Below are 13876 nucleotides of genomic sequence, written 5' to 3'. Positions count from 1 at the left end.
GAGCAGCTGTCGATGTGGGCAGGTGTTCATAAAACGTGATTTTAATAGTTTGGCGTGACTCCTTTTTCATTGCCCGGGATTTAGCAGGCAGACGCAGCTTCTGCAATGGTCGACATTAACTGCTCCCAGCAGCGGATCTGATTAACACGGTAAGTTGCAAATTTAGCCGAATGATAATTGTAAAGTCATGCAAAACTGCTGTCTTCGCTAGGCAGGTGAGGTTTTAGCTTTGTAAATTGTACTGTAGCCTCAGGTATGTTAACAGTTAGACTGCTCTCACATGGAAAGCTAAGTTGGCTAACGCTAACCAACGCTAGTTTATACTAACGATTAAAAGTGATATTATTGAGAAAAATAGTGAAAGTAGTTTTAAAACACTTAGTAGGTAAAACTAACGTTGCAGAACCGATTAACAAGGTCACTGGTGGGCGGTCGGGGTGTGGGGGTTCAGTTTGTTAGCGCTAACATAGCTAAAGTTAGCTCACCTAAGTTATAGCAGCACATTAAGGATGGGTATTAAATTCAGAAACGTATGCAACAGTTAAGTAGTTTGTGTTTAACGTAAGAGAAAGTATAACTTAAAGTTTGTGTTTTAGAGATTTAGTCCATAAGTTTTTTAATGCTGCATAGTGAATAAATTACAGATTTACAATTTATTTTAACTTAAATTACATTTACTACTGATGTTTACAGAACCATTTAAATTGTATGCACCTCATTCTAAAATGCATGTTCTTGGTCTTTAGATACCAAAGTGATTTTGTTACCTGTGGATCTTCAAACTTCACATCCAGGTAAGAAAAACATTAGATACAACTACAGCTATAATTATTTGCAGGTAAGTAAAACATTGGTAAAATTGCAAACAATAGTGGGCTCCATAGAATTAACTTACATTTGATATCTGAAGATTTTTTTTATGTGTGCAACAGTAAAAACAGTATAAAAATATCCTAATGCAGTTTCTTATTATCTGTCAGTCTTTCAATAAAGCTAACTGATAACTGAATCACTGAACTGTCATTTGCCAGTGACATTAAATTTGAAGAAAAAGTCAATTAAATGTAGCTTTAGCAAAAATTTAATGTAAACCTTAATGTAATGTGTAAAATGGCAATGTATTTATTTATTTATTTAATAAAATTTGTATTATGACGTGCAACGTTTGGTGCAAAATGAAGATGACAATTAAATTATAGAATTTGTATTCTATAATTTTCTTATAGCCGTTTTCAAACAGTTTTAATATCTAAATTAAATACACATTCTTATGCTAAATTTTAACAATTCTGTGATTGACAGGAAACCACAATGACATGCACTGTTACACTGAGTAAAATCACAGTTTTCTTTAAAATTTGATAACTAAAAACACCTGGAATAATGTAATTACACAACCTCTATAACCTTTTTTTATTTTTTAAATAGAAGTTAGGTAATTTTAACTAAGGTAATTTTTAACTGATAAACTAAGGTGTTTCATCCATGCATCATTCTCACTGGACTTTTGTAACTTCACTTGTAGTTATTTCCTATTCAGTATTTAGCTATTTAATGTTGTTTGGTAGCAACCACCTGAACTCCTGTTTCTTTTTGTCTCTACCAATAGAGTTGTGAGGAATCAGAGGTGCATGCGGCTGCCCACGGGAAAAATTTGCCATCAGCCCAACACAGTTTGGATTATCATAGGACTGTCAGAGGTTTGCCAAACCTGTCAAATGCATGATGGCTCCTGTTTGGACTTACCGATGTCCTCGACTTCAAGTATCCATCAAAACTGTATACATTTAAGATGTATTAGAGACTCTTTGTGGGACTGGACATTATGCATCCAAAATCTTCATCAAAATATGCAAATCTCCTCACTGAGTTGCCTTGGATGATTTCTCAATAGGATCTGGTATTATTAATGTTTTTATTTATGTATTGTGTACGTGTAGCCACATTAATGGCCTATTTTGTAGTCACTATTAAAAGGAACATTGATTGATATTGAATACATGTTATGGTCTTTAATCCATCTTCCCATTCTTATTTAATTGTTATTGACAGGAAAGTCTGTTTATCTGTGTTTACTAGTGTATATTGTGCTTACAATATAGAAACGCCGATTTATTTTCTGAGGTTACAGCCAGAAGTCAATTAAATTCGTTTTAAATGACATATGCATGGTTAATTTTATTTAGATCATTAAGTTCATAATACTTAATTAAAATGAGTACAGTCAACATATAGCAATGTATAAGTAAGTTAAGTTTAACAAAAAAAGTAAGTTTATCTGATTTGAGTAATTTTAGAAATATTATTTGGCTCAACTTAATTTTATTGCATTTGTTTTAAGCAATGTTTTAGTGTTTAAAATACTTAAAAAAGGCTGGAAGTTGAATCAACCTAAAACGTCCGATGCAACCACTTGCCTCACTTTTTATAAGTTAGATCTAAGTAACATTTTTTACAGTGTATAATTCAACCTCATTTAAGTTTTTCTTAATTTTTAATTGATTTTGATTGACTATTACACATATTATTCATTAACTATCCTGCTCTACACGTCATATTATAGCAATACAGACATTTAGGACATTAAAAACGTGTTAATTTGAGCAAATCTGACTTTTATAACATAATAAAAATCATGCAAAATCACCATCCATTTCACCCACTGCCAGTCGTCCACTTGATGATAATGTAAGGCAAACAACGTATTCTGCCTCTGTACAATTAAACACTGCTCATTTTGTGCACCAAAACACAATAATAACGTTAATAAATAATCCAGAAGTAGTGTGATGAATGAGCAAATTCTCACAGTTCAGAGATTGGCTTCAGCCAGAGCGCGATATGTCATGTCACAGGAATTCACTGGCCGAGAAAACGAACAAAACATTTAACAACGCCAGAAAAAAAAAACGACGACAACAAAGAGTTTAACCCAGCTCTACATACAAAGCAGCAACGACTGGTGCTTATAATGTTATCAGGATTTGACTGTTTACATCTTGATAAGAAAAAAAGCTATTTAAAATGTCCGCCCGAAAAACCCCTCAAGTACGATACAAACTTACACCAGCGCTAAATCGAGAAATCTACTAGCATAGCTTCTACTGTATGTATGCTACAACATACGACACAACAGCACCGAAATCAACAAAATCGATATCAAGCATGAGGTAAAACTGATCTTTCCGTACCTTAGCTTGCAGGTAAGGGGGGTAATAGTAGGTATATTGGGGGTACATCTGCCTCCACACCTTGCCCATGAAGATTAGCGGTAAATTTAGACGTGGATGTCACTTCGGTCAGAGCTGTAAAACCGGAGGAGAAACGGAGACTGTTTGTCCGGTGCTGTCGACGTCCAAACGCGGGGACTGAGTGCGCGGTGGGCGGTGGAGCTGCAGTGGAGCAGAGCAGAGCACGAAAACTCTGCTCCAAAGTCTGCAATAATAACAGCCAATAAGCACCAACATCTGAAGCAAAAAGATGAGTTTGCCCTTAAGTCTGGCATGTTAATTTAGCATTATAATATTTTAAAGACTTGATAATAACAGGCTTGTCAGGAGTTTATTCTTTTAGATGTAGCCTGCATATTAAAGAGATAGTTCACCTAAACATATACTGTCACTCACAGCTCTCTGTGATGTGTTCAATACAGGTTATGTATAATTATCCGTTTAATAAGTAGACAATAAGCCAATAAACACCAAACCTTGAATATCTGAATCAAAAAGATGAGTTGATTTCAAAGTCTGGGATGTTTGCAGAGCACCAAAGTCAAAAAAAAGGGGGATTATCCCTCTAATATGTCGATAATAAGCTAATAAACACAAACCAAACACTGAACATCTCAAGCAAAAAGAAAAGTTCATTTAATTATCTGGGATGTTTATTTTGCATTTAATTTTTTAATGACTTGACAAAAAGCCTGTCAGGTGTGCTTAACATTAATATTCTTGTAGATATTCCAATGACTTGCATATTAAATTGAACAAAAAATCACACCAAACAGTCTCACAGCAGTTTGAGACACAAAATTATAGGATATGCTGGTGAAGATGTTTTTCAGAATGTTGGAAACTGGTTGCAGATGACTTCCATAGAATTGTTTCTTTATATAAGGATGTCAATGGTTACGGGTTTCCAACGTCTTTTGTATTCAACAGAAAAAATGGTACTCTTTTTAAGCTTTTTTAGAGGGGAGGCTGGGATTATCCCTTTAAATAAGCTGATAATAAGCTAATAAACACAAACCAAACACTGAACATTTGAAGCAAAAATATGACTTCATAATAACAGACCTGTCAGGTGTTTAACATGAATATTCTTTTGGATATAGCTATGACTTGCATAATTAAGGGATGGTTCACAACGAACAAACATTGAACATCTGAAGTAAAAAGATGAGATTATGATGTCTGGGCTGTTAGAAGAGCACGAAAACTCTGCTCCAAAGTCCACAATAATAACACACCAATAAACAACAACATCTCAAGCTAAAAGATGAGCTTATTTTAAAGTCAGGAATGTTTATTTTGCATTACATTTTCTAATGACTTGACAACAAGCCGGTCAGATGCTTTTAACGAATATTCTTTTAGATAGTCCTAGGCCTTGCATATTAAAGGGATAGTTCACCTAGAAATTAATATTCTGTCATTTACCAACCCAGTTTCAGAGCAGTTTGAGTCACAAAAAACTGAAAATAGATAAAACTGATCATATATTTAGGATATGTTGCAGAAGATGTTTTGAAGAATGTTGTAAACCGGAAGCCATTGACTTCCATATAATAGTTTTTTCTGTATGGATGTCGATGGTTAACAGTTTCCGAATATAATGTTTGTATTTAGTTTTTTGTTTTTCTTTTTTGGTGAACGATCCCTTTAATAAGTCGATAATAAGCCAATAAACAAACAAACAATAAACATCTGAAACAATAAGAGGAGTTTATTTTAAAGTCTGGGATGTTTATTTTGCTTTATATTTTAATGACTTGACCATAACAAGCTTGTCAGGAGTTGAACATTATTCTTTTAGATATAACCTAAAAAGTTCATATCAATAAATGTTCTCTTTAAACCAGCAGGTGGCGGTCTTTGTACTTTTATTTCAGAGTGCAGACTGCATAAGTTTTATCAATATATATTTTTCAACTTTATGTATATAGTTAAAAAAATATATGTAAACATATTTACTATTTTCCCAAGTGTATATAACTACTGTAAAAAAATATCAGCATTCGGTACATACTTTCAGTATTATCTTTGCTCGAACTGACCCAGATCTAATCCTGTTTATATGAAATTAGCCTGCTCCCTAGCAGGTTTGAGCTACCAGAACTGTTGCTATGACAACAAGTCTCAGATTTTGAAGAACTAAACGATCCTGGATCGTCTCAAATTATCAATATCCAAATCCAGCTAATTGAGTAATCCATGTACAAAGAACGAACCCCGGAAAGCAGGTAAGACAAAAACAAATGGCAAAAAAATGAATAAACAAGTAAATAACAGGGTGAGAATGTGATAAAATCTGAAAACGAGGTAAAAATCAGGTGAGGGCTTTTCTTTTTCTGGATTGCTTTTGAAAACACTGTTGGTTGGGTTTAGGGGAGGAGGAGGGTGGGTCAATCAATACAATTGGTTGGGTTTAGGGAAGGTGGAGGAAGAGTCAGTCGATCGATCAGTCATTCAGTCAGTCAAACAGTCAGTCAACAGCAGCCTCTGATGGATTTACACGAGAACAGCAGGCGTAAATGGCACTCGTAAGAGAAATTTGAGATATAAAAAAGCATATACAGCGGCCTCTGGTGGATTTGCAAAAACAAAAACTGCAAAAAAAATAAAAACAACCCAGGCTCATTCTGGAAACGTAGACGTTTCTGGAGACCGCGATTTATGTCCCGGGAAGTATTTGTGCAGTTTTTGTTTTCGCGAATCCATGAGAAGCCGCTGTGCGTGCTTTTTGCATCTAGAAAATCTCTCGCGCCCGCACTGTTCAGCCGGAGGCCGCTGTCAAGCGACCAACTTTCCGACTGACTGACTGGCTGAATGACTGAAAGATTGACTGGGCGGCTGGCCAATCGGCCGACCCGGCTACCCTCCTCCTTCTTTCCTAAACCCAAGCAACGATTTACAAAAGCCGTGCAGAAAAAGAACAGCCCTCATCCGATTTTGACCGTATTTTCGAATTTCACCGCATTCTCGCCTCATTACGAACTCGTTCGATTTATTTTTTGGATTCTGTTGTTTGTCTTACCTGATTTCTGGAATCGCTCTTCCCCGGACTCGAACCTGGTTCGTCAAACACTGTCGGCTCGTCGTCCTCCTCCAGGCCTCCGCTCCGCTCCGCTCCGCCGACATAACACGACAAGCTAACCAGACAAACTGGTCAAGGTGGGGAAAGCCCTCCACACGGAGGAGGCGAGCCATCAGCCCAGCCGGCGAGCGTGAAGAGGAGCGACGTCACACCGCTCCGTAGCGTTCGCTTGAAAAAACGAAATGCAGCCATATGTACCTCCGGCCACTTAAATTGCGGTCTCCAGAAACGTCCGCGGGGCTACATTTTCAGAATGAGCTTGGGTTGAAAAAAACAAAGCTCCTGGGACGTATTTGGCACTCTCCAGAAATGTATATAGAGGTACGTTTTAAGAATGAGCCTGGGGTGTTGTTTTTTTCACCTCACACCTCCTCCTCAGACACAAGGAAAACACAGGTTGCCAGATTGACAACACAAACAGGAGCAAGCATATCTGACTCCAGCCTTACATTGCAACTTTACATTATTCACAATTAAAACCATCTCAATATGGATTTTGCAAATCTGAATCTGCAACTTTTTTTGGAGGCTGCTGCTGTCCTCCGCAAGTCCCATTTCAGCCGCGCCTGTAAACATTGGTGCAGCTTAGATTACAGAAATGAAATTCGCTGTTTTCCAACAAGGAACCCGGGGTGCTGAAATATAATCGGGTAATCTAGCAGTGGGCTGGTTATAGAGATCAAAACATAGACAGACGTTGTCACTCAAAGCACATTTTCAAAGGAGAATAACTGACTTCAGCATTGTTTTTCAGATAAACAAGAATGTTTTCTTAAATATCTGCAAACATATTAAGGTCCTTTTATGCTTTAGAGGACTCAAAAACTTGTACAGCGCCTTCAACAGCATTACTACAGGCCTCTGTTTTGGAGTCCAGCCAGAATCTCATGTGAGCAAAGCTTCCTGTTCGGCTTCAGGAGACAGGAAGCTTCACGCAGGTCGAAGCTCAATGAGAAAAAGCAGCGTTGGACGAAAGCCTAAAAAGCCAAAGCTAATTGAGCGAGTGCAAGATCTTAATCCTCTTCATGTAGACAATGGAGAGGAGAAAAGATGAGTAAATCTGTAGTCATATAATTAGAAGCATTATTATATACCTGACATTGAACGTTTCAATGAATAGCTGTACCCTTAAAAGTATTATATGTGACTATTAGTCTCAGACGGCACTCCCACAAATCTGTCTGATGCTTATTGCATGAAAAAATGGGATATATTTTAAACAATTAAGCATTTTAAAAAAGAAAACACTGTAATTTTAGAATAGTTTTGTGTGTTTTAAGCTGGCTGCATCTGTTTGGCTGTGAAAACAGTAATATTGGAAAATATTATTATCATTTTAAAGATTATTATTACAGTGTCAGTTACTTGTTTTTCTTTATTTTGTCTTGAAAAGTAAGCATTTAAAAAGAGAAATGATTGTATATTTTTATAATATATAATATATAAATATTAGTTTTAAAGGTGCAGTATGTAAGTTTGACATCCAGTGGTTGATAAACCTTATCATTTCATGAGTGAGTGCACTATTCCAGCCTAATCTCGCGAGAAAACGTAAGTATTTTACGTTTGCCAGTTTGGTGTCTAATTCATACGAATTTGTAGGAGTTCAGTCGTATGAAATTGTATGATTTTAAAAAGAAGGCATGGCACCTTACCCCACCCCTAAACCCAACCGTCATTGGGGGATGAGCAAATCGTACTAAATTGTACGAATTAGATCGTACAAATTCATAGGAATTAGCCACTAAATCAAGAAATTACGAATTGCCGTGAGATTGTGTTGACTTCTCTGTAATTCTGAATGGCTGTATTTAAATTTCTATCATGTTTTGTTTGGTGCAAACAGCCATCACTGTGTATCTCGTCACGTAGCGTGTTGTTAGGACACGGGGTTACAATATGACTTCCTCACCTGATGTTTACTCTCGTAATATTTATATTATTTGCTAATTGATAATCTCATGTGGAACTCAGAGGGCCCTATCATACACCCAGCGAAATGTGGCGCAAGACGTGACGCAATTGTTGTTTGCTAGTTTCAGCTTGGCGCAAGAGTCGTTTTCACATTTTGCGACACGCTGTTTAAATAGCAAATGCATTTGCGCTCATATGTGTGCCCATAGGCATTCTGGTCCAAAAAGGCGTGTTGAGGCGCATTGCTGGCGCATTGCTATTTTGAGAAACTATAATAGATTTTTCAGTAGACCAGAACAAAGCCGGTATAAACTCAAGCGCAGAGCGCACCTCGCTTACACATTGCTTAATACACACAAAATGTAAAGCAATACGCAAATATCTTTACATATGGAAAATATTATTAATATTGATAACATATTGTTTTCAACATAAATAAAAAAACCATCCTGTAACAAACGGGGGGAGTGACAGAGACAACTGGAGGTAAGATCCACAATGCAGGTTTATAGACCTTTTTCACAGCGGAATTGAACACCGGAAGCGCCCTTCGAAGCAGTGTATCGATATTTCCGGGTTCGCTAGGAGTCGCAGAGACATGACAGCCTCGGGACAGCAGATGACTTTCTCACGGTCAACTTTGCCATAATTTGGACAGGAAGATGTTGTTCGGTGAATGTGTAAAACTGCCTTAATAAAACAGCTTTTAAAAGATGATACCGATTTGCAGAGTTTGTGCAGAAAACGTGTCTTACACAGCGTTTGCAACGTCAGGTTCCAGTAAGGTGCACAGCCAACAGCATAAGATCTGCTCATTCAAGCCATTCGTAAACTAGATTAACCTGGCTATTTAACATCCAGCAGGATGAGTTTTATGTCAGTAGTCCCGTCTGTAAACTGTGCTAACCCCCTCCTTCCTTTTTATTCAGAGTCAGATATAGTGAATGGCGAGGTAGCTGTACAGGCGAGTTGCTATCGGTTAATACATTACAGGTTGTTTAATGCTCGTGAGGTTTTCTCTAGTCTGGAAACACGTTAGCTCCCACTCGTGGATAATATTCAATTTTATTATTTATTTAAAGAACAGCAAATAACATTTTAAACATTAACACATTAAATAACACATTAAAGTAACACATTAAATAACACATAAAAAGATAGTATACTTTAATAACACATTAAAGTATACTATCGTTATTATATAACTGACTAAACAAATAATTTTGCTGTCAAACCAATTAAAAAAAGAGATTTGCATTTGTATGAACTGTCTATTATTCCAAAATAACAACAATGTAGGGATAAATCATGCTTATAGATTAATGACCATGATGAGCACTTGTTTGTGGAAGGCAGATAGTTTAACTGGAGTTTTGTCTATATTATAACTACTCATCAAAATAAACCATAGACCACCAGTCTTTAATGAAACATAATAATCTCCGCTTTGAAGTGCATACAGCATAAAAATGTACTTCTGGATATAACTTGAAACGGCATTCAACCCCCTTTAATATTGTCATCCATGATTTTCCCTGTCCTTCGTCTTTCGGGAGATCGTGGTCATTAAAGTAAGAGTGTCGTTTTTGAGTTGGAGCAGCTGGGAACGCAGCAATCACAGCGATGAGATGACCCTGCCATTCTTTCTTGCTCCATCGCATTGAAACCGGATGTTGTGGTACACTGCTTCGCTTACCGGAACCAGAAATTGTGAAAAAGGCCTATTCAGCGTCAGGTAAGCAATGATCAAACAGGTGCAAACGGGTATATTCAGTCAGTCCAGAATCGTAGTCGTACAAACAGGCAATAGGTCGTAAGGCAGGCGGCTAAACAGGATAACAAGGAATACAAGGCTAGGGTCTAAACACAGAAAAACAAGTCAGAAAGAAACGCGTTGTAATGTCACTATAAGCAAACAAGACTCTGCAAACTGGATGGGTGAATGAGTGGCTTATGAAGGGTGTGTTATCAGTCTCTGACAAGGTTCAGCTGGTGAGAGTGTAATCAATCGTGATGAGTGAGCAGACGTGAGTGTGACCGGAAAGCATGTATGTCTATGTAGTCCAGAGGAAGGCGGAAGTGTAGTCTATAGTGTTCGTGTGAGAACCAGTGATCTCTGGAGAGCGATCGCTGGTTATGTGACACATCCTTTCATGCCTTCTTCATCTCGTGGGGCTTTTTCAGTTCATTCATGAAAATTTGTTTTTGTATAAAGTTATTATTACTAGCAGTGTTATTTATTATATGCATATTTGTATTTGTTTTATTAAAACAAGCTTAGATTTGTCCATCTTTCGGGTTTTAGACTACATGGGGCAGCAAGTGTATTAGGATATAACTAGGATATAGTTTTTTGAACACACTTCGTTATTATTGTTCATTTATTCGTTTGCTGGAAATTAGAATTGAATTTAGAAATTTTGAAACAAGTTTTGAAACAAATCTTTGCGCTTAACAAATGAAATTAATTATTTAAATGCTCAGTTTTTCCACTTCCACTTATTTACGTCCTGTAAATAGCAAATGCGCTTATGGTGAGACTCAACTGACTCTTAAAGTAAATGGGAGATGAGACTCAGATTGGTTTATTCTTAAAACACACCTATAACTCATTAAAAAAAAAGCTCAACCCTTTTAGACCATGCACTGTGGCACAAATCGGATTTTTCCATCCTTATTTTAGCAAAAGTGGATTCTGACACGGCCTGAATGCGTTTGCACCCTGCGACTTTGCGCATAGATCGTCAAAATAGAGCACAGAAATTGCGTCTCATTTCAAAGTTTGCTACTGTCCAGAGGTCGCACTTCCGTCACAGACGCACACTTTGCGAGGCTTTCTGACTGAATGAATGAAATACGTTCTTTTCCACCAAGGCAACCCGGAGTGCTGCGGTATAATTGGCTAAACTGGCAGTGGGTGGGTTAAAAGGACCAAAACAAAGACAGCCGTTCCGGCACGTAATGCACATTTAAAAAGCAGAATATCTGACTTCAGCATTGTTTTTCAGATTAACAAGAATGTTCACTAAGCATCAGTGCTTAATTTGTGTGTTGCGAGGTCCTGAAATAGGCCAGGGTAACGGATCCAGCATGTTACCCGTGGATGTAGAGGAATCCCGCACGAAAGGGTAGAGTGAGGGGGTGTAGTTGTCATGGATGAAAGTGAAGAGGGTTGGGCAGTTGCGGAAGAAAGTGAAAGTGAACAGCGGACAGGAGAGGAGGGCGGTTGAGGAGGGGGATCGGTAAAATGAGGTGCACAAATTAAACCCAACTTAGCATGTTTGTCATATCTGCAAACATATTACGGTGTTTTTATGCTATAGAAGAGTCAAAAACAAACATTCAGCACCTTTAAAGAACACATTTTCTTTTATATATTTTAAAATGCAAATTATTCATGTTGCAAATCTGAATTTTGTGTGTCATGAATCCATTTTTCATCAACACAAGATCTTTCAACAATCATTCTAATAAAACAATAAGCATTTAAAAAAAGATGTTCTTATAATTGATTATTGAATGTCTTAAGGCCCTCACGGCTGCATTTATTTGACATTAAATTTGGATCATCTCCTTATTTTGTTTTTGTGTTTTAAGCTCGCTGCATTTCTTTACAGCAAAAAAAGTAGTATAAGTAGTATATAGTATATAGTAAATGTAGTATAAAGTATATATATAGCTGCATGGTGGTGCAGTAGGTAACACATTGCTCTCACAGCAAGAAGGTTGCTGGTTCGAGTCTCGGCTGGGTCAGTTGGCGTTTCTGTGTGGTTTGCATGTTCTCCCAATGTTCGTGTTGGTTTCCTCTGGGTGCTCCGGTTTCCCTCAATCACATGCTCTATAGGTGAATAAATTACCTAAATTAGCCGTAGTGTATAAGTGTGTGAGTGTATGGGTGTTTCCCAGTAGTGGGTTGTGGCTGGAAGATCATCCGCTGCATAAAATAGTTGGCGGTTCATTCCGCTGTGGCAAACCCTGATAAATAAAAGCCGAAGGAAAGTGAATGAATGAACAGTTGTTTTGTTGATTGACCAGTGATAACAGAATGAAATGTGATTTGTCCAGTATATACGAAGAGTGGGAGGAGGCTTTGTCATTTTTGTAGTTTTTCCCAATTCATTACCTGCTGTTCCTCTGCCCTGATACCAACATCCAGATGGAGCTGCGTGACACAGTCATTTATCATAGAAACACTCATTCCTGAGGTTAAAACAGAACACACACACACACACACACACATTTACCACAGACAGACGTTCATTTGCTTTTAATTAACCGTGATACACCATTCACAACACATTAGATTAGACGATATTGTTGAAAGGTTTGGATTAACACGTTTTTGAAATATTTTGCAAATTAGCACATGAGAATGTTGTCACATGATAAGAAGCATCACGTGACTCTGCACTCTCAGAAAAAAATGGTACAATATCGTACCAAAGAAGTACATACCCTTGTCAATGGGACAGCACCTTTTTATGGAACAGAATTGCACCTTAAGACAAAGAAACACGTTTGTACCATTGCAGTGGGGGGTGGGGGGTTGAATGAACTTAAATATGCATGTTTTGGGAGACTGTTACTCAATTAAATTGAGGCAACGAGTTTACTCAATTAATTTCATTCAGTAAACTTATTAAGGTTTTCAGTGTACAGAACAGGTCTTACTTGGATATGTACACCAATGACTGCACCGCAAAAGACCCCTCCGTCAAGCTCCTAAAGTTTGCAGACGACACTACTGTTATCGGCATCATTCAGAACGGTGACGAGTCTTCTTACAGACAGGAGGTGGAGCGGCTGGCGTTATGGTGCAGATACTACAACCTGGAGCTGAACACGCTCAAAACAGTGGAGATGATAGTGGACTTTAGGAGAAACCCCCCTGCACTCCCCCCACTCCCCATCATGAACAGCACTGTGGTTGCTGTGGGCACCACCATCTCTCAGGATCTGAAGTGGGACATTCACATAGACTCTATTGTGAAGAAAGCCCAACAGAGACTGTACTTCCTTCGTCAGCTGAGGATGTTTAACCTGCCACAGGAGCTGCTCGTACAGTTCTACTGAGCTGTCATCCAATCCATCCTCTGCACTTTGATCACCGTCTGGTTTGGCTCAGCTGCCAAACCAACCTCTGTAGACTACAGCGAATAGTCCGGACTGCTGAACGAATCACTAGCACTACCCTTCCTACACTTCAATAACTGTACTCCTCCAGAGTGAGTAAAAGGGCTTGCAAAATCACTCAGGACGCCTCGCACCCAGCACACTACCTGTTCGAACTGTTACTGTCTGGTCGGCGCTTCAGAGCACCGAGCACAAAAACAGCCAGAGACAGGAAAAGTTTCTTTCCTCAGGCCATCTACCTAATGAACAGTTAAATATCCCCCTACTGAAGCACACTTGGCAATAAAACTGATTTAGATTTTCTGTAGCATATAAGGTACAACTTTAACAAAGGTACAAAAGGAGTGCACTAATGGGCAGTTAATATCCTAATGAGCAAGTGTAACGGAGGCCAGCTAGTAAGTGCTGTGCAGGTAAACCTCACTCCTCTGACCTCTAAAGGTGCTCTAGTGACAGTCGCTAGTGGTCATGGTCTTTAGTCTCCTTGGTAGAGCACACAACTCCCATGCGGAAG

General features: G+C 38.1%; 1 protein-coding gene and 1 long non-coding RNA gene across 3 annotated transcripts in view; one reads left to right on the top strand and one right to left on the bottom strand.

Annotated features, from left to right (window-relative positions):
• The window catches only part of rbms1b (RNA binding motif, single stranded interacting protein 1b), a 447127-nt gene that overhangs the window by 174836 nt on the left and 258415 nt on the right, over positions 1-13876 (bottom strand). The window contains exon 1 of one of the 2 annotated variants that reach the window (XM_073913289.1): positions 3192-3374. The exons of the other annotated variant lie outside the window; for it this stretch is intronic. Within the exon in view, the coding sequence (XP_073769390.1) occupies positions 3192-3260 (69 nt within the window). The 5' untranslated portion in view covers positions 3261-3374. Of the gene's footprint in view, positions 1-3191; positions 3375-13876 lie in introns of those variants that run through there. 2 annotated transcript variants of the gene reach the window in all.
• Positions 52-1997, top strand: LOC137496508 (uncharacterized). Its single transcript, XR_011016919.2, has 3 exons — positions 52-149; positions 747-794; positions 1610-1997. It is a non-coding gene; the product is annotated as an uncharacterized lncRNA (long non-coding RNA).

Source organism: Danio rerio, chromosome 9 (genome assembly GCF_049306965.1).
Source record: "Danio rerio strain Tuebingen ecotype United States chromosome 9, GRCz12tu, whole genome shotgun sequence".
NCBI classification, from domain to species: domain Eukaryota; kingdom Metazoa; phylum Chordata; class Actinopteri; order Cypriniformes; family Danionidae; genus Danio; species Danio rerio.
The sequence above is the reverse complement of the archived record's forward strand: the minus strand, read 5'-3'. Positions and strand labels throughout refer to the sequence as shown.